Raw genomic sequence first — 24,242 nt, forward strand, 5'->3', positions numbered from 1 at the left:
CTTAAGTATCAAAAGTAAATGTCATTGCTAAAATATACTTAAGTATCAAAAGTAAAAGTACAAGTATAAATCATTACAAATTCGGCACCATATTTTTTTGTTACATTTTTTAAAGATAGCCAGAGGCACACTCCAACACTCAGACATCATTTACAAACAAAGCATTTGTGTTAAGTGAGTCAGATCAGAGACAGGAGGGATGACCAGGGATGTTTTCTTGAGAAGTGCGTGAATTTTACCTTTTTCCTGTCCTGCTAAGCATTCGAAATGTAAAGAGTACTTTTGGGTGTCAGGGAAAATGTATGGAGTAAAAAGTAAATTATTTTATTTAGGAATGTAGTGAAGTAAAAGTAAAAGTTGTAAAAAAATATATAAATAGTAAAGTAAAGTACAGATACCCCAAAAACGTACTTAAGTAATACTTTAATGTATTTTTACTTAAGTACTTTACACCACTGTTTTAGCAAGGGAGGGGAGGTCAGCGTTAGTGGACCCTGTCGGAAGCATGAATGTTAATGAACCTGTTATAGTTTTTTAAGGAATCTGGTGAGGGCCCAAATCAACACTTTATTGATTAGTCACACCAGAAACACCATCTCGTTACTCTCGTTACTCGATTTGACAAGCTTGACAGGACACAGTTACAGCTCCTTCTCAAACACTCATTTGTGTCAGAGGATACATCGCAAATAGCACCCTATTCCCTAGATAGTGCACTACTTTTGACCAGAGCCATATGGGCCCTGTTCAAAAGTAGTGCCCTATATAGGGAACAGGGTGTCATTTGTGATTCACACAGAGATGGAAAAGTGGTTATACACCCTCAGAGCTCACACTGTACCAGCTCTTATGAAAGTGGGCAGCAGACAGTTGCAACTTCTGGTTAACCAGTGTCTTTTTTTGTCACTATTTTGGCCCACATCTCAGATCTGAGAATACACTGTACTAAAGACAAAGTTGGTGTCTGTGTTGACAGAGACAGGAAATTCTGAGTATAGAGACCTTCACCCTCAAGGTCGGCATTTCCAACAGGTTTCCGTGTTATACCGTAACTACAGTATACATGTACTATAATAACCTGCCCTGATTCAATACCAAAGTGATAGAATGTGATCAAACCCATTGAAGCCATTTAGGACCAGGATGAGCCATCGCCCTCCATGTCATGACATACACTCTGTGTGTACCGTGAAACATTCTCTATCATCTAGTTCCCAGGTCAAACCGTCATCCATCCATCTCCAGACATCATGCATGATCAGAAAATCTCACAGAAATGTGGCGTTTCAAAATTCCCCTAGATTGACCTCTGTCTGCCCTTTCACTGGCTGTCAGTGAAGCCCTATCAGTCACCCTGAAATATAGCCAACCACAACAACTGTATGCCGATCCTTTCTCAGAGAGCTGTGACAATGCAAGCCATATGGTGACAGACTCCTAAACCCACAATGAGTGATAGGGGTCATGTGAAAGAGATGTACAAGACTATGGGGTGTGACCAACATTATAATTCACTATACCTCTGGGGAGCCCTCATCCAAAGGGAAGCTATGATGACTTGTCCGTCTCTCTGTGTGTCTGCCTCTGTAAGTATGTTCTGTTCGCTTAGCGGGAGACCCTGAAGGTCATCATCTCCTCTGTTATTTTCTGTTCTCTAGCCCATCTGCTTGAGGTGAGGTGGGGAATACACAATTGGGAGCAGAGTACCCTAAAAACACCAGGGAAGTACATGGTACTGTACAGGCTAACCAAAATCGCATTTAAAGGAAATTAGCATTTTGTAATGTAACATCTTGTCAATTACAATTATTATCGAAATTGTTGAAGATTTGCGGCATATTGGTCATGAATGATGCACAACCAAACCAAAAATCAACAGTAATAGACCGTTAGATCTCGGTCTGACTATTTTCCCACTGAGAAAGGGTATGCGGATATCACAGTGATCCTTTCTACTGTAGCTCCATGGGAGCCTCACGATAACTGATGAGAGAAGAGAGGAGAGTGGAGAGGTACTGCATTGTGGGTCACAGTGGGAGAGGGGCCTGAGAAGAAGAAGGTTGCCACGACATGCTGGGAGGTTGTCAGGGTGACGGAGTGCCATTCTAAGGGAGATGGTTCCACGCCCAARGAGCGTGTCGAACATTTTGCATCTGAACTGAACTGAGGTGCTTTGATACAGTTGCATGGCCGGGCAAAGGCTACACATTCCATTCTCACTACACATCCTAGACTTTCTCTCTCTCCTTTTGATTTTCTCCTTCCCTCAAGGACATCCAAAACATGTAAGACCTCACCCAACACCAACCTGCTCTCCCTCTCGCTCCCTTCTTTATTCCTTTCCTTGCCCTTCCTCCTCCTCTCCCCTCTTCCCGTCTCTGCCAGTGCAGTGATACTGCAGAGCTGAGGGACACACCCATCAACATGCTCTCCTCCTCTCTCTCTCTCTCTCTCTCTCTCTCTCTCTCTGTCTATCCCTCTCTCTCTGACCCTGAATGTTTCTCTAACATACTGCAGATAATACCGCAGTGCCCACCCAAGGACTAGCCCCCTCTCTCACTCTCTCTTTCTCTCTCCGGCATTGTCATATAAAAGAGAAGCCAGTTTGGAAGAATTTCAGTGTTTCTAATGTTAGGATCTTCACATTGTTTTTGCGAGAATGTGAGGAAAAAAAGTGAATGTACAGGGAGGATCCCAAAAGAAGTGAGCAATATCACTGGAATGCCCTCTACAAGGAGAGGGAGGTATACTGATCATTCTCTCAATGTTTTTAGAATGACCCATCAGGAAGAGAGGATTATTAAACGGGAAAGCCAATGAGTCAAACATGGTGACACATTCTGTGAATGAATGGGCGGACATGGAATTTATTTGATATCCTGTTAATGTTTTCACGGAGAGAAGTAGAGAGCTTGGGTCTACAAGGATCCATCTGCAAAAACATGATTCTGAGATTATTGGCTTCAAAGTTCCAAACCCTTATTGGTTTGAATGGTGTCAGCAATTTTTTTTTATCTTGTATTCCTTTGAACTGAACATAAATTGTGGGTATATATGGAGTACTATATAGGTAGAGAACACTGAACAGAACAAGGCTACGGTATGTCAATAACTCAATTTTGACAAGAATGCAGTGCCGTGAAAGGGAAATCCAATTTTAACGTTCAAGAATCAAGCATGATATGAAACCGTTTGTTTATGGCCTCAAATCTCTACTCTCTCTATCTCTCTGACCCTAAATGTTTCTCTAACATACTGCAGATAATACCGCAGTGCCCACCCAAGGACTAGCCCCCTCTCTCACTTACTCTCCCTCTCTCTCTGGCCAATGTCATATTAAAGAAAAAGACAGTTTGGAAGAATTTCAGAGTGTTTATACTGTTAGGGTCTTCACATTGTTTATGAGAGAATGAGAGGAAAAAAGTGAATTTAGAGGGAGGATCCCAAAAGAAGAGAGCAGTGTCACTGGAATGCCCTCTACAAGGAGAAGGAAGTACACCACAGATGTTCCATTATATTGACCAGATACTCCATTGGCCACTGAAAAGAAATGTCTTAAAAAATGGAAGGCAGTCAGGAGGAGGCAAGATCTAGTGGGACCATTCTAGCCAATGTGAGAGCAGATACACGTGTGAATAACCTCAATGGTTATCCAGATCCTTGGGACATCACTACCCTCCATTGAAGTTTAAATGTAATGGTTAAGGTACTGTAATGGTTAAGGTACCGGTTAAGGTGAGGGTTTAGAGTATGGAAGTCCCAAGAACAGCACTAATAGGCACAACTTCTAAATAAAGTTGCCAGGTTGTCACGTGTCCTAATTATATCAGTACACTAGTAATAACCTAAGCATTACACATCTTCTATAATAAAATAAACCTCACGTAGCAAATAAGCCATTCCATTTTTAGTTGACAAATTTCGACACTCTCATTGACCTCCATACAAAAACTTCTCTCTTGGTGAGGCATTTAAAAAAAAAAAAAATACGCCACCTGTTGCAAGGTTATCCCTCTCGCTTGGCCTCTTCCTCTCTGGGTGTACTGATCATTCGGTTTCCACTAGATAACACAGCCACAAAGTCAGATTCCGCAGCCAGAAAATCAAAATGGTCTTTTTGGTCTTAATTGAAGGTTAGGTTTAGGCATAAGGTTAGCAGTGGGGTTAAGGTTAGGTTTAAAATCGGATTTTAATTCGAGAAATTGTAGAAATTGGCGTAATTTAGCCGTAATTATGACTTTGTGACTGTGTTAACTAGTGACGACTTGATCGTTCTCCCCATGTTTTTAGAATGGCCCATATGAGGAAAGGATTATAAAACGGGAAAGCCAATGAGTCAAACATGGTGACACATTCTGTGATTGAATGGGCGGACATGGAATTTATTTGATATCCTGTTAATATTTTCAAGGCGAGAAGTAGAGAGCTTGGGACTACAAGGTTCTATCTGTAAAAACATGATTCTGAGATAATTGGCTTTAAAGTTGAATGGTGTCAGCAATTTGATCTTGTATTCTTTTGAACTTAACATGAACTTGGGATATGTAGAGTACATATAGGTAGAGAACATTGAACAGAACAAGGTTATGTCGATAATTCAAATTTTGTCAAAGAACAAAAAGAGCACACAAAATTAGAACTGTCAACGTTGAACCAAGTGCCATGAAAGGGAAGTCAAATTCGAACATTCAAGAATCAAACATGATATTAAACCATTTGTTCTGGCCTCAAATCACTACTTCTTTGATGTTTTCTCATCAGTGTCCTTCAAAAAATACACGAAGAAATCAAAATGATGGCAAAAAATTGAAAATGGCTCCTTTATCTTGGAGCCAGACTCAATAAAACCTGCATTAGCAATGTTTATGCAGCATCTTTCTTTAGACAACTGCACCTTGCGCCAACACATGTTTTTCAGAACTGGAAGCGTCGACCTGCTGTGAGTAAAATAATGTCACACTATGTCTTATTTATCAAGCGTCTCAAAGTATGAGTGCTGATSCAGGTTCAGTTCCCCCTATCCATGTAATCATATTCATTGTGATCTAAAAGGCCAAACTGATCCTAAATCAGCAATCCTACTCTTAGGCCCAGTTAGTTAGCAAGAATAGCAACGACCAAACATTGCAGATCCCGAGGACCAGAGTTGCCCAACCATGCCTTATACTGAAGAAATGGTGACCTCTTCTGGCCCTGCCTCCCATGTGTTGTGTGTAGATAGAGTAACTGGTGGGGGCTAATATAGCTTTGACTGACTCATCTGTTGTTTCCCTAGCGGTTTATTGCCGTTCCATTAAACTGGAACCTCCATAAACAAATTAATGTTATTCTTTTCAGCAAGTTTTTTTGGTGAGTCAAACGTCCCGTAATGTACACTACATGACCAAAAGTATGTGGACACCAGCTCATCGAACATCTCATTCCAAAATCATGGGCATTAAAATGGAGTTGGTCCCCACTTTGCTGCTATAACAGCCTCGATTCTTTTGGGAAGGCTTTCCACTAGATGTTGGAACAATGCTGCGGGGACTTGCTTCCGTTCAGCCACAAGAGCATTAGTGAGGTCGGGCACTGATGTTGGGCAATTAAACCTGACTCGCAGTCGGCGTTCCAATTCATCCCAAAGGTGTTCGATGGGGTTCAGGTCAGGGCTCTGTGTAGGCCAGTCAAGATCTTCCACACCGGTCTTGACAAACCATTTCTGTATTGACCTCGCATGCTGAAACAGGAAAGGGCCTTCCCCAAACTTTTGCCACAAAGTTGGAAGCACAGAATCATCTAGAATGTCATTGTATGCTGTGGCGTTAAGAGTTCCCTTCACTGGAACTAAGGGGCCTAGCCCGTACCATAGAAAACAGCCCCAGACAATTATTCCTCATCCACCAAACTTTATAGTTGGCACTATGCATTGGGGCAGGTAGTGTTCTCCTGGCATCCGCCAAACCCAGATTCGTCCGTCGTACTGCCAGATGGTGAAGCGTGATTCATCACACCAGAGAACGCGTTTCCGCTGCTAAAGAGTCCATTGGCGGCGAGCTTTACACCACTCGGCATTGCGCATGGTGATCTTAGGCTTGTGTGCGGCTGCTTGGCCATGGAAACCCATTTCATGAAGTTCCTGACAAACAATTATTGTGCTGACGTTGCTTCCAGAGGCAGTTTGAAACTCAGTAGTAAGTGTTGCAACCAAGGACAGACAATTTTTATGTACTATGTGCTTCAGCACTTGGCGGTCCCATTCTGTGAGCTTGTGTGGCCTACCACTTTGTGGCTGAGCCGTTGTTGCTCCTAGACGTTTCCACTTCACAATAACAGCATTACAGTTGACTGGGGCAGCTCTAGCAGGGCATACATTTGACGACCTGACTTCTTAAAAAGGTGGCCTTCTATGACGGTGCCACGTTTAAAGTCACTGAGCTCTTCAGTAAGGCCATTCTACTGACAATGTTTGTCTATGGAGATTGCATTGCTGTGTACTCAAATGTATATACCTGTCAGCAACGGGTGTGGCTGAAATAGCCGAATCCATTAATTTGAAGGAGTGTCCACATACTTTTGTATATATAGTGTATTTCGTTGTGTAGAAAATGTTTTTCTTGCTCTAGCTAAGTTTGACTACATGGTGTTTTCTAGAAAATATGCAGGGTAAGCACAGAGAGTCATTTGTAGAAAACAAGAGTTCTCTGTTTATTTTTCCCAGCTGCAACATACTGTCAACAACAGTACAGACTCACAACTTTAAAAATGATTTGCACACATCGCAGTTTGAAATGTTCAAGGAAAAATACAACACAACTATGAAAAATGGCATACACTCAAATCACACTCAAAACCTATAAAAAAATATAAAACATTAACAGTACAAACTTTTTAATCGTCTTAATTCCGACAAGTACCATTCAGAGAACAAAACATTGAACACAACTGAGCAAACAAATTAAACTTGAACCATACTTTTTTTTAAATAGAACAAATACGTCATTTCGTCATGCAGAAGATGTAACATTAAATAATAAATCAAACAAAAAATAATATATATTTCTCTATATAGCTCTCTTTTTAAAATGTTCAAGTCAAAGCACTCCCATCTCTTACACAGGGAAAAACTCAAATCATTTTTTTTTTAACAACAGAGAACCCACAATGCTTTCATAGCTGCCATCTTGTTCTATGGCCTTTTTCGAAAACATTTAAATCTCAGCAACATCTTTTTGGCACATAAAATACGTGCATAATGGCAGTAGCATTTTGCATTATAAAAAGTGCAGCTCTTTCTCCATTTAAAATAAAATAAAACAAAACATTCTGTGCACCGACGGCGTTGGGGAGAGAGCATCGACGTCTCCCGAAACCGGGCGTGAGGCGAGCGGTTGTACCAGAGTTTCAGCCCTACTGCTGCTGCAGCATGCTCTTGATGGTCTTGTTGGTCGATTCGTCATTCAAATGCTTGGTTGTGTACCTGCGAGAGACAGATGAATAGACAGACCAGACAGAGCGATCAGTGCCAGGATCTGTGAACGTAACACGACTGCTCTTGCAGAGAGTGTGAGAAAGCCTTGATGACAGTATCACAGCTTTGAACTCAGAGACAGATGTGCAATCCCAGAAAGACAGAAAGAAAGAGAAGAGAGGGCTGGAGGCGGGAGGCTTTGACCCAGGAGTGACCTCACGTGACTGGAAAAGAGTGACTGAGCGTGCCCGAAGGACCTGATGATGTGATGTGCAGATGTGTGCGCGGTTAACACGGAAATGGCCGTGTCAGCTGCGAACAGCTGCGAGAGCGTGAGCCACTTAGATTTAAGAAGAGAGCAGGGCGCCGGGGCTCAAAGAAATGTAATCCTCTCTGATCTTCAATAATCTAAAACTGTGGGATTCCACATTTAACACAAACACTAAACAACACATTATTTTAATACCTCTTAACGTGTTGAAAAAAAAAAACGGAATAATGAAGGAAAAGTGGCCAAATATGGCTGTATTTTATTTCACAGTAAGTATGCTACTGTCTGTTAAAATGTGAGAAGAAAAAGGTTGCAATAGTATTCTGTAAAACATATTCTCTGTTTAAAGAAAAGCATTGTTCAGCTATAGACAAGGTGGGCCTTTACCTGAGAGCGTTTAAAAGGCCTTCTACGCTGTTGGGCGGTTGATCTCGGAGGACCTTGATGCACCCTTTCATCTGTAAAGCAGAAAACACCATGTTGAGATTAATCAGTGTTGTGTGTGTGTGTGTGTGTGTGTGTGTGTGTGCTTGTGTGTGGCCAATCCTCTGGGACTGGGAGCCTTGCTGACATAGCTCCACCCTGCACTCACATCAATCTTGGAAGACTTGGAGAAGGCTCCGACAGGATGCACATAGTCATAGAGGATGATGACGCCAACCATGACGCGCAGGCAGAACGAAACCGTCTCCTCACTGGTGAAGCGGCTACGGTACTCCCTGGAAACACAGAAAGGCAATGAGATTGCTGATCACGGATGTTTCCCCTGTCCATATAATAGGGTGTCCAATCAAAAACGCATCTTTTGACCAATGAGTAAAATAATATGTTAATATTTTATAGATACTCCTCTAAGAAAATCAATGGTCCAAACCTCATGTCTCTATCATAATCCGTTCAAAGTTATTTGAGTTTTTACCCTTGTAGGATGTCCAAAATCAGGGTGACTAAATCAATGGAGGCCAGAGAAAAAAAGTTGTCAAAAATCAGGAAAATCATGTCAGTTACACTGGGTGTTGTGCGAGAATTAAGGTTAACTGAGGACATAAAACAATATAAAAGGCAAGATGACATTTCATATTTTATTATACGCTTTTATTATACGTTTTTCATATTAATGCAAAATTCCTGTTCTTTTTTGAAGATTTCTCACAAAAACAAGCGTATCTCTGTGAAATGTCAATGGAGCACTGAGCGTACCTCAAGCTTTTCACTTTCAAAGCTTTTTACAGTAAATTAATTTTGTYTCATGTTAATTTCGCTATTTGCAACCCACGAAAACAACTTTGCAGATGACCACCACAACACGTAAAATCCTAAAAGTTGCTGCTCAGAGCTCTGTGACTATTATCGGATGTATTAGGTTATGAAATCCAACCTTTTAGATATAATGTTAATGATATGTTAGAGAAAGACACCACTGAACAATTCAAAACATGAAGAATCATATTTGTCTAAGTAACATTTATTTTCTAACATAAAGATGTGAAATTTCATCCCCAAAGTACATTTTTCACCCGCTCTGTGCAGAGTGGATGGACACCCCACACCAGGGTTCCCCAACTGGCGGGTCATTTTATTTGGCCCCTTAAGTTTTTTGTGGGTCATACAATATTGTAAAAACATAAGCAAATCAGCTTGAATCAGMGGTTGGAACCGGTTCAGGGAACAGAACCGAAAACCGAAAAGAACAACATTTAACATTCTGTTAAAATGTAACATATTTCAAGCTAAACTGTAGTTAGTTTGTATCCCGTTTAGTGAATAATTACTGTATTAATGGAGTTTGGACCAAAAAACTGTGTACAGTGCCATGCAAAAGTATTCAACCCCTTGACGTTTTTCCTATTTTGTTGCCTTACAACCTGGAATTAAAATAGATTTTTTTGGGGGGGTTGTATCATTTGATTTACACAACATGCCTACCACTTTGAAGATGCAAAATATTTTGTGAAACAAACAAGAAATAAGACAAAAAACTGAACTTGAGCGTGCATAACTATTCACTCCCTAAGGTCAACACTTTATAAGCCACCGTACCGATCCTGTACATCCGCTAACCCTAACCCTAACCCTGGAAATCTTTCTTTTGGTGTTTTTCAGAGTCAGTAGAAAGGCCTCTTTAGTGTCCTAAGTTTTCATAACTATGACCTTAATTGCCTACTGTCTGTAAGCTGTTAGTGTCTTCACGACCGTTCCACAGGTATGCACCTGTTCATTAATTGTTTATGGTTCATTGAACAAGCATGGGAAACAGTGTTTAAACCCTTTATAATGAAGATCTGAAGATCAGAATTTTTACGAATTATCTTTGAAAGACAGAGTCCTGAAAAAGGGACATTTCTTTTTTTGCTGAGTTTATGTGATCGTATACAAATGTAAGCAAGGTTTGAAATGATTATATTTTTGTTAAAAAATTATATTATAATTCAAATTCTTTGTAATTATGTTCCAGTCTCCTGACCATCCGCTCAATAAAWWWWWWWWAAAAAAACGTCCTGTGGATGGGATCACTTACGGCGTTTCCAACATGACTTTGCACACACTCGCCATCGTGCTTAAGCAGTCTGTCGTGTTCTCGATGGGCAAGTTCTTATTCTAGGCCAACAGAAAGAGAGACGGGAAGTTTTTTCCTACAGTAAACCACATTGTTGCATTGGTCACTTCAATTATTGATGGGCAATGTGTCAGATATTAAGGTTGTTAAGTAAGGAAGCTGTGAAACCACTTTCGATGGGATCCTACCTCTGAGACAAACTTTGTCGTGCCGTCGCTTAACGTCTTCAACATGGGCGTGGCATCGGCGTAGAACAGAGATATCCGATTGGCCAGCTCGTTGTTGACTTCATTCTCCCCCTCTGTCTGAGAACCAAGGAACAGTTCATCAATGTTGTCACTTTACAAACATTGAATATTATGGAGAAAGTAGATGCTGGTAGAGAAATACTGTATATTCAGTAACGGTAAGGTGATGATTTTTCTGCCTTAAAGACTGAACCTTTATTCTCGAATGCGGAATAATATGAATAATCCTCTGGGACGTGAAGACATGTCACATGAAAAAAGTATCACATTTGAATAAGAACTAATGTATTTTCCACCAGAACAGATAAGTGTTGTGTCTTTGTATAAAATGTCTGAGTGATTCCAGTAGACAGTGCCTGAACGCTGAGAATTAAGTAATGCTCCTCTGTACTGCTGGGCTGGAGAAAGTTTTCAGTGCCTGGCTATGGATAGACAGCGTCCCAAATGGCACTCTATTCCCTACATAATTCACTTCTTTTGACCAGATCCCCATGGGCCCTGATCAAAAGTAGTGCACTTTATAGGAAATACGGTGTGTCATTTGAGACACAGTGACGGGCTCTAGCAGTGACAGGTTTGAACAGTCGCACCGTCTGGGGCCATTTGTTAATGGCAAATTCACGTAGGGGGAATAAAGCTACAGATACATATAGTGAACAAAAATATAAATGCAACATTCAACAATTTAAAACGATTTTACGAAGTTACAGTTATGGATTTCACATGAATGGGCAGGGARGCAGCCAATCAGGAGTTTTACCCCACGAAAGGGCTTTATTACAGACAGAAATACTACTTGTCCGGATGAGGTCCTGGTCTGGCATGGTTACACTTGGTCTGGTTGTGAGGCTGGTTGGACATACTGCCAAATTCTCTAAAACGACATTGGAGGCGGATTATGGTATAGAAATGAACATTAAATTCTCTGGCAACAGCTCTGGTGGACATTCTGCAGTCAGCATGACAATTGCACACTCCCTCATCTTGAGACATCTGTCATTGTGTTGTGTGACAAAACTTCACATTTTAGAGTGGCCTTTTACAGTCCCCAGCACAGGTGCACCTGTGTAATGATCATGCTGTTGGATGGATTATCTTGGCAAAAGAGAAATTCTCACTAACAGGGATGTAAACAAATGTGTGCACAACATTTGAGAGAAATAAGCTTTTTGTGCGTATGGAACATTTCTGAGACATTTTATTTCAGCTCATGAAACTTTACATGTTGCATTTCCATTTTTGTTCAGTATAGATAAAAACCCAGGTGCGCGTCTCGAGAACACGGGCAGATTGCGTTTACTTTATTCACTAAAGAACAACTGAAAAAATTCAGACCTTTCTCAGATGTCCTTGGTCCTATTGAAAATGGTATACTTMCTGTCATTTTGAAGTGTGGCTGTGCGGAGATAGGAGAATGAATTGTTCTTTAGACGCCTGCCATGCTATCGCAAGAATACATCTCATCTAAATAATATAGCATTTCTAAAAGATTCAAATATCAGGGGACAAAATACTGACCCCTGAGGTACATGGGGTTTAGAGATGATACAACTAACTTGTACTGCCTTTAAATGTATTTATGATAGACTTAGTGCAAGATCTACTCATGAAATAGTTATCATATAGCCCATAATGACCCTATATAGCCTGTAATGTTAATGCAGGATGAACACTTGGCCCCCTGCTGAGCTTGATGAAGCGGGAAGAGGACTGGGGCACCGGGTCTTTCTGGGTGGTTTCCCTTATCACCAGTGTATCCCAGAGGGTCTGTGGTGCAGACCCCAAACTGTTCTCAGATCATGCTCGAACTGTTCCACTGAGGCCTGTGAGTCCCAGAGGGACTGAGGACATGCAACGGATCTCAGATCATGTATATGGTGCATGTCGCTCCGCTCCGACCCCTGTGCTCCAAGTGAACGCCTCAAACTCCCTTTGAGTCCCCAGTGGCTCAAGTAAACTATTTTCGGACGAGTTGCATACYCACAAAGGCTGACATATTGTGCGTTTGTTGACGGACAATCATCTTCGTTGTCCAAAAACCGCTGACTTAATCCGTAATTATCGGACACAAAATATCTGTGCCTGTAGCCTCAGGGGGAAAGAACCATCAGCCCCTCAGATTAGATTTCAGTAGTCAGCTCACCGGTGTATTGTTGATCCGCATGCGGCTCAAAGTTCTCCTGTAATAGCTGAAGTCATTCTGGATGGCAGGGTTAGTCATCTGCAACACATGGATTAACATGTACATTACAAACAGAAAACTCAGGACTTTGTGTGTGTGTGTGTGTGTGTGTGTGTGTGTGTGTGTGTGTGTGTGTGTGTGTTTCTGAAGTTAGAACAGCACACAGCATGCGGCAGCAGATGTCCAGCTCTCTGAAATACTCCATCATGACAGGATGTTTTAGCAAACAAGGCAGATACATTGCTAGGGACGGAGATGGAATGAAAAGGACATCGATAGGATTGAATCTTCTATTTATGTATATCCCTTCATATTTCCTCGCTTGTCCTTTATAATAGGACACATTTATTTTCAACTGTCAATGAATGAAATACTTGTTAGTTCCCTTTAGCAGTGTGGCAGTGGCTCAGTCTGTTTGGAAGTATGAAAGAAGTGTCAACAACACTAAGGATGATGAGAGGCTACTAGAGACGCTCTTGTTATACAGATAGTGGAGGTTTGCGGTTACAATACAGACATGAGACAGTGCTCCTTACTACTGGGACCACCAGACAAAGGGAGGTTAGCGGTCAGAGGTCACAGGTCAGGCCATGAGGTGACACTCTGATTTAGGGGGGAGGGAAGGGGTAGCTTGCACCCCTATGTGATTAGCTATAGAACATCGGTGACATTGTGATTTGGCAACACAACCTCAAATCTTACTTTGTCGAGTAGGCACACTCCATTTTAAATCTCTAGAGGCAATCGACGCAAACAAAGAAGCGCGGCTGCCCTGCTTCCTTCCACAAAGACGATCATTAGACCTTGTCTTGAGTGGAGCTTACCTTTAATAAACCACTGGCCAATCAGTGGGCCCCGTTCAGCACGTCAACCTCCTGCTCCTCCAATGTGCTGAGACGCCTCCCTAATTACCCCTAGCAACACGCTATTAACCCTGGCCAGCACGAGAAGCAGGGTAATCCCACCACAATAGATTGGTACCTAGTGCTAGTGGCTAGTGCCAGGCCAGCCCATTTCACCAGTGAGTGGCTTTAAAAACACGACAGGCGGGTAGGCGGGTGGGTGTTCTAACTAGGTCAATGCCTGTCATCGGTGTATGGGGAGTGAAAAATGTATGAATGGTGCCTGGCATGACACCTTGCACCCCCTTACTTTCACGCTTTTAATGCCCATGCAGTGTATGGGGGTACCGGGCAGGAGGGCTAGTTAATTGGGGTTTCGTGACGGAGTGCCTGGGGGTGTCAGGATGCTAGTTTGAGTAGGAGGGTGTGTGTGTGTGTGTGTGTGTGTGTGTGTGTGTGTGTGTGTGTGTGTGTGTGTGTGTGTACACATTTCGCTCTGACGCCTTGTGAGCTGGATGAAAACTAATTTGATTATATCTGACGTCCGTATATTAAGGACTCCCTGGCACATTTGCTAGACTACTTGGCCAGGCGATTGTAAGTGGAGGATCTGTCTGTGACTCAAACAAATAGGCAATCTGTGGGTTTCTACCCGGGATCAACTATAAAGCATGTCTCTGTGTGTTGAAGACGGGAGCCCTAGCCAAGTGATGCTTCCCAAATGACACCCTAATCCTTTTATAGTGCACTAGTTTTGACCAGAACCCTATGGACCCTGGTCAAAAGTAGTGCACTACATAGGGCATAGAGTGCCATTTGGGATGCTAGCAAAAAAGCACCAGCCTACTACACTATCCTATTGATCTTCCCATTCATTCCAGCAGTGTGTATACCAGTGAGTGGTATTCAAAGTCAGGGGGGAACTGCAATGGGGTCAACAAAAATGCCCCATATTTTTTGAATATATATATATATAAATAAGAGTACAGATTATTGTATGGGACAATACATCAATGTTTTTGAGAAAAATAATTAGAAAAATTCTATGTTATTGAGTAAATGTATTTATTAGTTTCTTTTCATTTTGATAAAAGTTGAAAATGTAATTAGTAATGAGAATGAATTGAATTTGTTCATGTATTTGTTAATGTAAAAATCGAAAAGTACCGATTATAATGTTGTGTCATTATAGTTGGGGTAGGGTGGGGCCACGAGAAATTATTGCAAAAACAATTGCGGCCCCAGAAACTCTGTCGGAAAAAATAGGGCTGAAAATGTTTAAAATACCACTGGTGTAGACTACAGTATTATAAACCAAGTCCTCCCTGGACAGGATCCAAGTTGTATCATCTGTTCATTGGCTGAGGCTTCATGGTGTACAGCACTAACACCTAAATAACAGGGTATTAACACCTCGTTATGCCAAAGAGAGTTAGCTTGCACGTTATCAGAAGGAATAGGTACACTGTGTATATAGTAACAACTTAACCATGCCAACAACAGCACCACACAAAGCTATTACAGCTTAGAATAACAACAAGGGATGGATGAAATGAGGGAACGGTGGGGACTCTGGGCTAAATTGAGTAAATGGTGGCCAGAGATATCATGGGACGTACTTTGAGCTCGTCGAAGCGCAGTGTGAAGTGCAGGATCTCGGCGAACTGCTTGGCCAGCGCCTGTTCGCGCTCCAGGTTCTGCGTGGGGTTGTCATACGTCTCGCTGGTCAGGGCTCCCAGTAGGCTGTGCAGCGCCGCCTCTGTAACACAAATCAAATCAAATTGTTTTGGTAAAGGCACAGTCAACTTAATGTATGTAAACTTCTGACCCACTGGAATTGTGATACAGTGAATTATAAGTGAAATAATCTGTCTGTAAACAATTGTTGGAAAAATGTATTGTCATGCACAAAGTAGATGTCCTAATCGACTTGCCGAAACTATAGTTTGTTAACAAGAAATGTGTGGAGTGGTTGAAAAACGAGTTTTAATGATTCCAACATACGTGTATGTTAACTTCCGACTTCAACTGTACACATGATTAGCAGATGTTATTGCGGGTGTAGCGAAATGCTTGTGCTTCTAGCTCCGACAGTGCAGTAATACCTAACAAATTACACAACATATACCCAATACACACAAATCTAAGTCGGAATGAATTAAGACTATATACAGTTGAAGTCGGAAGCTTACATACACTTAAATTGGAGTCATTAAAACTTGTTTTTCAACCACTCCACAAATTTCTTGTTAATAAACTATAGTTTTGGCAAGTTGGTTAGGACATCTACTTTGTGCATGACACAGTCATTATTCCAACAATTGTTTACAGAGATTATTTCACTTATAATTCACTGTATCACAATTACAGTGGGCCAGAAGTTTACATACACTAAGTTGACTGTGCCTTTAAACAGCTTGGAAAATTCCAGAAAATTATGTCATGGCTTTAGAAGCTTCTGATAAATGATGTCAATTAGCCTGAGTCAACTGGAGGTGTACCTGTGGATGTATTTCAAGGCCTACCTTCAAACTCAGTGCCTATTTGCTTGACATCATGAGAAAATCAATAGAAATCAGCCAAGACCTCAGAAAATAAATTGTAAGTCTGGTTCATCCTTGGGAGCAATTTCCAAACGCCTGAAGGTATCACGTTCATCTGTACAAACAATAGTATGCAAGTATAAACACCATGGGACCACGCAGCCGTCATACTGCTCAGGAAAGAGAAGTGATCTGTCTCATTGAGATGAATGTACTTTGGTGCAAAAAGTGCAAATCAATCCCAGAACAACAGCAAAGGACCTTGTGAAGATGCTGGAGGAAACAGGTACAAAAGTATCTATATCCACTGGAAAACGAGTCCTATATCGACATAACCTGAAAGGCCGCTCAGCAATGAAGAAGCCACTGCTCCAAAACCGCCATAAAAAAGCCAGACAACAATTTGCAACTGCACATGGGGACATAGATCGTACTTTTTGGAGAAATGTCCTCTGGTCTGATGAAACAAAAATATAACTGTTTAGCCATAATGACCATCGTTATGTTTGGAGGAAAAAGGGGGAGGCTTGCAAGCCGAACACCATCCCAACTGTGAAGCACAGGGGTGGCAGCATCATGTTGTGGGGGTGCTTTGCTGCAGGAGGGACTGGTGCACTTCACAAAATAGATGGCATCATGAGGGAGGAAAATTATGTGGATATATCGAAGCAACATCTCAAGACATCAGTCAGGAAGTTAAACCTTGGTCGCAAATGGGTCTTCCAAATGGACAATGACCTCAAGCATACTTCCAAAGTTGTGGCAAAATGGCTTAAGGACAACAAAGTCAAGGTATTGGAGTGGCCATCACAAAGACCTGACCGCAATCTTATAGAAAATGTGTGGTCAGAACTGAAAAAGCGTGTGCGAGCAAGGAGGCCTACAAACCTGACTCCGTTACACCAGCTATGTCAGGAGGAATGGGCCAAAATTCACCCAACTTATTGTGGAATGCTACCCGAAACGTTTGACCCAAGTTAAATAATTTATAGGTAATGCTACCAAATACTAATTGAGTGTATGTAAACTTCTGACCCACTGGGAATGTGATGAAAGAAATAAAAGCTGAAATAAATCACTCTCTCTACTATTATTCTGACATTTCACATTCTTAAAATAAAGTGGTGATCCTAACTGACCTGAGACGGGGAATTATTACTAGGATTAAATGTCAGAAATTGTGAAAAACTGAGTTTAAATGTATTTGGCTATATAAACTTATATAAACTTCCGACTTCAACTGTACTTATGGACGAGCGATGTCAGAGCGGAACGGACTAAGATACAGTAGAATAGTATAGAATACACTATATACATATGAGATGAGTAATGCCAGATATGTAAACATTAAGTGACTAAGATACCATACCATAGAATAGTATAGAATACAGTATATACATATGAGATGAATAATGAGTAATGCTAGATATGTAAACATTATTAATTGACTAAGATACCGTAGAATAGTATATAATACAGTATATACATATGAGATGAGTAATGCCAGATATGTAAARCTTATTAAAGTGACTAGTGTTCCATTCCTTAAAGTGGCCAGTGATTTCTAGTCTATGCCTATATGCAGCAGCCTCTAATGTGGTAGTGATGGCTGTTTAAGACACGGACAAGGAGAGGGTGTTAGAGACCGTTGTGTGTTGTGAATGATTAGCTAAATATCGGTCTAATAAAACGCAATAATCATGAAGTACATCATGATATCAAATGTATGGCAACTAGAATTTCCTGCTTCTGTAAGCCAGGGACAAGGAGAGGGTGTCAGAGATGAGGAGGGAGGGAGAAAATATACAATTGTGGATTGTTTGTGAGTTGAATGATAAGCTCAATATCTGCTTAATAAATGTAACAATTGTAAAGTACATCATGTGTGCCAAATAGAATTGCCCTGATGGTAGTAGCTGTACAAAACAAGGACATGTGATGGAGTGATGATGGTGCCCACTGCCCAGGGCCCTATGACAGTCTAGGGTTGGGGAGGGGTGGGGGTCAAGGGAAGAGCTGTCTCTAGGGGTGGGATGGTGGAAGGGGATAGAAAGATCACCTAATCAGATGGAGATGAGACATGAGTCTAATTATCTGATTGTAATGAGAGACGTGGGAGGTGCTCCATTCAGCCATGCTTCCTGCCATTGTTTTGACAGTAAGTAAATATGAAGACTTTACATGACTTTAAATGGGGTAAACCACACAGTTCTGTAGTAACAAGCTWGGTAATGGAACATATAATCACTCCCCCACTAGTATCCTGGCCAGCTGTGCATTTCCCAACGATGCCTTTCTGTAAAGGAGGTGAGTGAGCTAACGCAGTAGACACCCAAATGCTTTTCCGTTTGCATTTCCATGTCTCAAGATAGCTAACGAAAGCACCAAGATGCTCACCATGAATAAACAATGGCAAAACCATCCATGAGGGAAAATGTAGTTGCAGTCAGAAAGTGAAGAAGCATTCACGGTCTAGACTCACGAAGACAACTAGATTTAATATAATGACATAACCCAGATGAGCCAAACACACACACACAGTGTAATCTGGTTGCACAATAACACCAACTTCCACCTGGCTGTACATAATCGTGACTCTGATCCATTTACAACTCTTACCACTTACAGTAGAGCACAAGGACATAATACACACCGCTATAAACCAGACAAAATTATTCTCTCTTAAGATAGACACACAGAGATCCGCAGACAGAGGTTTTTGCAGAGGCGGACTGCGAGCTGGCAGTGCTGTCCAGTAAATTGAGCATGTTGGCTATTCTGTAATGACCCCCATCTGCTTGTGACAGCGCATTGCTTCTGCTGCAGCGAGGAGGAGAGGGCTGGTTAAAAATGGCCTTAGTGACGCAACAGAAGTTGAGATGGGGCTGCTTTTAGGACTCATATCTGAATCGAGGCACACTACCATGTCTGGAGTCTGGAGGATGGGAGGGCGCGTCTGATCACGGATCACGGACCCTTCAGGTCACGGGCAGAGCAGGCGAGCGGAATGTGGGAACGTAGACTAGGCAGGCGCTGCTCAGCTCTGTTCATATTGGGAGAGGAGGGGATGGGTGGGAGGGTCAGAGGGTTGGCAGATATTCACTCCAACCCTGCCGTCAATGGACTCCTGTCCTGAACACTTCTATTGTCCTGAACACTTCAGTGTGCTTAAACCTGAACGATGAGCGACACAGTTATAATATTGTGGAAGGTAGTTTCTAATGTTCGGAACATACATTTCTGGGGGGGTAATAACACAGCGAGGTCTGATAAGCCATCTCTCAGCCAGCAGCCATCCTCTCTGTCTGTCTGCAGCTGAGCCAGTCTGCGGAAAAGGTCGGCGGGCATCTCTTATGTCAGGCAGGAGGCAGCTGAGGCAAAGGTGGCCCCCGGAGTCAGAGCAGTGGAGCGGACGGACGGATGCGTGGGGAGACAACCTACTTCATTATATAACACACACAACATGGCCTTGGTGGGCTGGTGCCCACTGTGTTCATTAACTGACTGCAGTCTCAGCCAGTCGCCACTATGATTAAGGGGTTAAGGTCGACGAAGCGGCAAGGGACGGACTGCTGGTCCTCTCTCTCTCTCAAATCAAATTGTATTAGTCACATGCGCCGAATATGCGCCGCGTAGACCTTACAGTGAAATGCTTACTTACGAGCTCCTAACCAACAATGCAGTTACATTTTGGGGGGGATAAGAATAAGAGATAAAAGTAAAAAGTAATTAAAGGGCAGCAGTAAAATAACAATAGCGAGACTATATACAGGGGGGTACCGATACAGAGTCAATGTATGGGGGCACTGGTGAGTTGAGGTAGTATGTACATGTAGGTAGAGTTATTAAAGTGACCATGTATAGATAACAACAGAGAGTAGGAGTGGTGTAAAGAGGGGGTGAGGGGGGGGCTGCAAATAGTCTGGGTAGCCATTTGACTAACTGTTCAGGAGTCTTATGGCTTGGGGGTAGAAGCTGATAAAGAAGTCTCTTGGAACTAGACTAGGCGCTCCGGTATCACTTGCCGTGCGGTAGCAGAGAGAACAGTCTATGACTAGGGTGGCTGGAGTCTTTGACAATTTTTCGGGCCTTCCTCTGACACTGCCTGGTATAGAGGTCCTSGATGGCAGGAAGCTTGGCCCCAGTGATGTACTGGGCCATTCGCACTACCCTCTGTAGTGCCTTGCGGTCTGAGGACCCATGCCAAATCTTTTCAGTCTCCTGAGGGGGAATAGATTTTGTCATGCCCTCTTTACGACTGTCTTGGTGTGCTTGGACCATGTTAATTTGTTGGTGATGTGGATAGCAAGGAACTTGAAGCTCTCAACCTGCTCCACTGCAGCCCTGCCGATGAGAATGGGGGTGTGCTCGGTCCTCTTTTTCCTGTAGTCGACAATCATCTACGTTGTCTTGATCACGTTGAGAGAGAGGTTGTTGTCCTGGCACCACATGGCCAGCTCTCTGACCTCCTCCCTATAGGCTGTCTCATCGTTGTCGGTGATCAGGCCTTCCACTGTTGTGTCATTAGCAAATTGAATGATTGTGTTGGAGTCGTGCAGTCATGAGTGAACAGGGAGTACAGGAGGGGACTGAGCACGCACCCCTGAGGGGCCCCCGGGTTGAGGATCATCATGGCGGATGTGTTGTTACCTACCCTTACCACCTGGGGGAAGCCCGTCAGGAAGTCCAGGATCCAGTTGCAGAGGGAGGTGTTCAGTCCCAGGGTCCTTAGCTTAGTGATGTGCTTTGAGGGCACTATGGTGTTGAACGCTGAGCTGTAGTCAATGAATAGCAATCTCATATAGGTGTTCCTTTTGTGGGAAAGGGCAGTGTGGAGTGCAATAGAGATTGCATCATCTGTGGAGCTGTTGGTGCGGTATGAAAATTGGAGTGGGTCTAGGGTTTCTGGGATAATGGTGTTGGATGTGAGCCATGACCAGCGTTTCAAAGCATTTCATGGCTACAGATGTGAGTGCTACGGGTCGGGAGTCATTTAGGCAGCTTACCTTAATGTTCTTGGGCACAGGGACTATGGTGGTCTGCTTCAATGTTGTTATTACAGACTCAGACAGGGAGAGGTTGGCTCGTGTCACTAGGCAGCTCTCAGCTGTGCTTCCCTTTGTAGTCTGTAATGGTTTGCAAGCCCCTGCCACATCCGACGAGCGTCAGAGCCGATGTAGTACGATTCGATCTTAGTCCTGTATTGACGCTTTGCCTGTTTGATGGGTCGTCGGAGGGCATAGCGGGATTTCTTATAAGCTCTAGCCTTTAGCTCAGTGCGGATGCTGCCTGTAATCCATGGCTTCTGGTTGGGGTATGTACGTACGGTCACTGTGGGGACGACGTCATCGATGCACTTATTGATGAAGCCAATGACTGATGTGGTGTACTCCTCAATGCCATCGGAGGAATCCCGGAACATATTCCAGTCTGTGCTAGCAAAACAGTCCTGTAGTTTAGCATCTGCTTCCTGTGACCACTTTTTTATTGATCTAGTCACTGGTGCTTCCTGCTTTAACTTTTGCTTGTAAGCAGGAATCAGGAGGATAGAATTATGGTCATATTTGACAAATGGAGGGCAAGGGAGAGCTTTGTATGCATCTCTATGTGTGGAGTAAAGGTGGTCCAGAGTTCTTTTTGTTCTGGTTGCACATTTAACATGCTGATAGAAATTTGGTCAAACGGATTTAAGTTTCCCTGCATTAAAGTCCCCGGCTACTAGGAGCGCCGCCTCTGGGTGAGCTTTTTCTTGTTTGCTTATGTCGGAATACAGCTCATTCAATGCTTTTCTTAGTGCCAGCCTCTGACTGTGGTCGTATGTAAACAGCTACAAAGAATACAGATGAKAACTATRTCGGTAGGTAGTGTGGTCTATAGCTTATCATGAGATACTCAAAATACATAGACCGCRACCCCTTGTCTTACCATACGCCGCTGTTCTATCCTGCTGGTACATCGTATAACCAGCCAGCTGTATGTTGATATTGTCGTCGTTCAGCCACGACTTTGTGAAGCATAAGATGTTACAGTTTTTAATGTCCCGTTGGTAGTTTAATCTTCCGTGTAACTCGTCGATTTTATTCTCCAAAGATCGCACGTTTGCTAGCAGAATGGAGGGAAGTGGGGGTTTATTTGATCGCCTACGAATTCTCAGAAGGCAGCCTGACCTTCGGCCCCTCTTTCTCCGCCTTCTCTTCACGCAGATCACAGGGATCGAGGCCTGTTCTCAAGGAAGCAGTATATCCTTCGCGTTGGACTCGTCAGARTCATGAAAGGAAAAAAAGGATTCTTCTACTCCGTAGTGAGTAATCGCAGTCCTGATGTTTAGAAGTTATTTTCGGACATAAGAGACGGTAGCGGCAACATTATGTACAAAATAAGTCAAAAACATAAGTTACAAACAACGCAAATAAACAAACAAAAAAACACAATCGGCTGGGGGCACGTAAAACGTCTGCCTTCTTCTCAGGCGCCATCTTACATTCCTTTCCATGGTAATGAGGAGTCCTCAGCTCTGGGAGGAGGTGGGTATCACATCTAGCCGGAGTGCAACGCAAGCAAGCATCCCAGCCCATGGCTAGGAGTGTGTGCACTGTGCATGTGTGTGTGTGTGTGTGTGTGGTTATGCATGTTCATTTCTGCAGTTCAGCAGCCGATATCGCTGATGTGATTGCGCATAGAGACGGTTAAGGTCATGAGAGCAGTGTGTGTATCTTACATATAACCACTAGAGAAGCTGTAGCTAGTGAACCTGACCTTTTACACAAAGCTCTGAAGGACACGTCACTAGTCTCAGGCAGGTGTGGGTGTTGTTTTGAGACTCAGAACAGGGGCTGTATGCATCAAGCGTATAGGAGTGCTGATCTAGGACCAGATCGCCCTGTCCATGTCATCTTTATTAATTGTGATCTTATAAGGAGAAACTGATCCTAAAAATCAGGCCCCAGGTACGTACCTAATCTCTGTGAGAACTGGTAGAACTTCTTGAGTTTCCCCACCAGGGGGACCACGGCCGCCCACGCTGCCTTCTGTAACGCCTCATCGTTGGGGTTCTGGATTGCCTGGGGGACAGGAAAGACAAGATGTTGAATAAAGTCTGAAGTTAGTTAGTATCTAGTTTAATCCTGAGTTAGTAGTTTATCTAGTTAGTAGTTTAATCACCTTCTGGGGCTGTATGTATCAAGCGTCTCAGAGTAGGACTGCTGATTTACGACCAGTTTGACCCTTTAGATCGCAATGACTACAATTACATGGACATGGGCAGGATCTGATCCTTGATCAGCATTCCTACTCTGAGACTCATGGCCCGCTCCCTTGTATGAATGAAGGTTTGGTGATGTTTTTAGTATTTTACCTCTCTGATCTCTTGACCCGCTCCCTTGTATGCTTGCAGTTCGTCCAGGATTCCCCTAGCATCCTTCAGCACCAGGTCCACCTTCTCCCACACTTCTCGTTCTGCGTCTGTGGGCTGGGCATCTAGTGGACACAGGAAGACAATCAAGTGGGTATTTCTATGACTGATAGGGAGTCTACAGATATAAGTGAAGAGGCTCTAGGCTAGGCTACATCTCCTTTCTAATTGTTATTCCAATGCAGAAATTCAGTGTTGTGTCAGGTAGTTTCTAATGTAATATCATGTTCGGAACATCCAATCCTACAATGACAGCATAGCTAAGAGAAGAGCTGATGATGCAAATGGGAAATAGATTAGGTTCTGTAGCCTCTGGGGGTGAGGAGAGGTAAGAAGGGGGACYGCTAAAATAAGTATGATTGGAAGTTCAAGTGTGTAGATAGGGATTGTAATAAAATAACCCTTCCCCCCCAAAAACATACTTTCAAAATCGAGGAAAAAATTGGGCTCCTGTTCCAGATCTGTGCAAGTCAGGACTTTTAGCAGGTTCCCCATGTTACGATACCTGTTGAGACAAAAGGAGAAAACACAACAATATGGTTTAACATGAGTGGAGGCAAGTACACAAAATATATGGGTTTGTTAGTAGTGGGAAGTAGTAAATGTTGTGGTATTGAGGGGGCTGGCAGCCCTGGTTCCTGCTATGTGCCCCAATGGGTCCTCTGAGACCCTGTGTGGTTTTCCTGTACCGTGCACTGGCCCACCAGATGTCCCCAAAAAGCCCACCTCCCCTAAAAT

At 42.8% G+C, this 24,242-nt stretch overlaps 1 protein-coding gene across 1 annotated transcript in view; it reads right to left on the reverse strand.

Annotated features, from left to right (window-relative positions):
• Positions 1 to 6,768: 6,768 nt before the first annotated feature.
• LOC111973304 (CYFIP-related Rac1 interactor B-like) overlaps positions 6,769 to 24,242 on the reverse strand; it is a 67,496-nt gene continuing 50,022 nt past the window's right edge. The window contains exons 3-12 of the mRNA XM_024000627.2: positions 23,927 to 24,009; positions 23,448 to 23,569; positions 23,049 to 23,154; positions 15,170 to 15,309; positions 12,670 to 12,747; positions 10,467 to 10,583; positions 10,240 to 10,319; positions 8,314 to 8,440; positions 8,109 to 8,179; positions 6,769 to 7,459 (exon numbers count right to left, since the gene is read on the reverse strand). Of these exons, the coding sequence (XP_023856395.1) occupies positions 7,390 to 7,459; positions 8,109 to 8,179; positions 8,314 to 8,440; positions 10,240 to 10,319; positions 10,467 to 10,583; positions 12,670 to 12,747; positions 15,170 to 15,309; positions 23,049 to 23,154; positions 23,448 to 23,569; positions 23,927 to 23,999 (984 nt within the window). The 5' untranslated portion in view covers positions 24,000 to 24,009 and the 3' untranslated portion in view covers positions 6,769 to 7,389. The remainder of the gene's footprint in view (positions 7,460 to 8,108; positions 8,180 to 8,313; positions 8,441 to 10,239; positions 10,320 to 10,466; positions 10,584 to 12,669; positions 12,748 to 15,169; positions 15,310 to 23,048; positions 23,155 to 23,447; positions 23,570 to 23,926; positions 24,010 to 24,242) is intronic.

This window comes from Salvelinus sp. IW2-2015, linkage group LG14, assembly GCF_002910315.2.
Source record: "Salvelinus sp. IW2-2015 linkage group LG14, ASM291031v2, whole genome shotgun sequence".
Classification (NCBI taxonomy): domain Eukaryota; kingdom Metazoa; phylum Chordata; class Actinopteri; order Salmoniformes; family Salmonidae; genus Salvelinus; species Salvelinus sp. IW2-2015.